The sequence below is a fragment of the Egretta garzetta genome, unplaced genomic scaffold (genome assembly GCF_000687185.1).
Source record: "Egretta garzetta isolate BGI_Z169 unplaced genomic scaffold, ASM68718v1 scaffold134, whole genome shotgun sequence".
Taxonomy (NCBI): domain Eukaryota; kingdom Metazoa; phylum Chordata; class Aves; order Pelecaniformes; family Ardeidae; genus Egretta; species Egretta garzetta.
Genome location: NW_009259422.1, coordinates 130894 through 131823, shown reverse-complemented (window position 1 = coordinate 131823; position 930 = coordinate 130894). Strand labels below are relative to the sequence as shown.

The window sequence follows — 930 nt, the reverse complement described above, 5'->3', positions numbered from 1 at the left end:
CGCAGCGGGGAGCTGGGTGCCCGGCCGCCGCGTGGCCCTGGCCAGTCCGGGCAGGGGCACCTTCCCCGCGAGCATCCCCAGACATCTCCTGCGTCTCCCCTCTCCCTTCCAGACAGCATCAAGCCCATCTGCCTGCCCTATTTCGATGAGGAGCTGGTGCCAGGCACACCCCTGTGGGTGATAGGCTGGGGCTACACGCAGGAGCATGGTGAGTGGGACGGCGTGGGGGCGAGCCGAGGGCAGTCATAGAATCATAGAATCGCTTTGGTTGGAAAAGACCTTTAAGATCATCACGTCCAACCTTTAACCTAACCCTGCCATCCCACCACTAAACCCTGTCCCTAAGCACCTCATCTACCCTTCTTTTAAATACCTCCAGGGATGGGGACTCGACCACCTCCCCGGGCAGCCCCTTCCAGAGCCTGACAGCCCTTTCTGTGAAGAAGTTTTTCCTAATGTCTAGCCTAAACCTTCCCTGAACTAGCCTAAACCTGCCCTGAAATCATCGTCCCCAAGCAGCGCTGGCAGGAGCAGACGGGGCCGGTGGGCTCCCTGCTTGCCCAGGGCTGCTGGGGGCTCCTCTGAGTGGCCACGTTTCACGCAGGCAAACTGTCGGAGACCCTGCAGCAGGCGGAGGTGGAGCTCATAGACAAGGAGAGCTGCAACCTGACCGCCTACCACGGGAAGGTCACCCAGAAGATGCTGTGTGCCGGCCTGCCCCAAGGCGGGGTGGACGCCTGCCAGGTGGGGGGGCGGCTGGTCCAGAAAGAGGGGGTGGGAGGGTCCGCACCCCGTTCAGAGAAGAGCTGTCCTCCTGGGAATGGCCGCAAGCTGCAGCCATGAGCACTGGTGCCCACCGCGCTGGGGGGCCGGGGGGCTCCTAACCCCCGCTCAGAGGGTCTCTCCTTTGCAGGGGGACAGCGGCGGGCC

The 930-nt window shown here is 63.3% G+C and overlaps 1 protein-coding gene across 1 annotated transcript in view; it reads left to right on the top strand.

Annotated features, from left to right (window-relative positions):
- The window catches only part of LOC104124574 (transmembrane serine protease 4), a 9236-nt gene that overhangs the window by 7758 nt on the left and 548 nt on the right, over window positions 1-930 (top strand). The window contains exons 8-10 of the mRNA XM_035892480.1: window positions 113-208; window positions 605-744; window positions 914-927. Coding sequence (XP_035748373.1) covers window positions 113-208; window positions 605-744; window positions 914-927 — 250 coding nt within the window. The remainder of the gene's footprint in view (window positions 1-112; window positions 209-604; window positions 745-913; window positions 928-930) is intronic.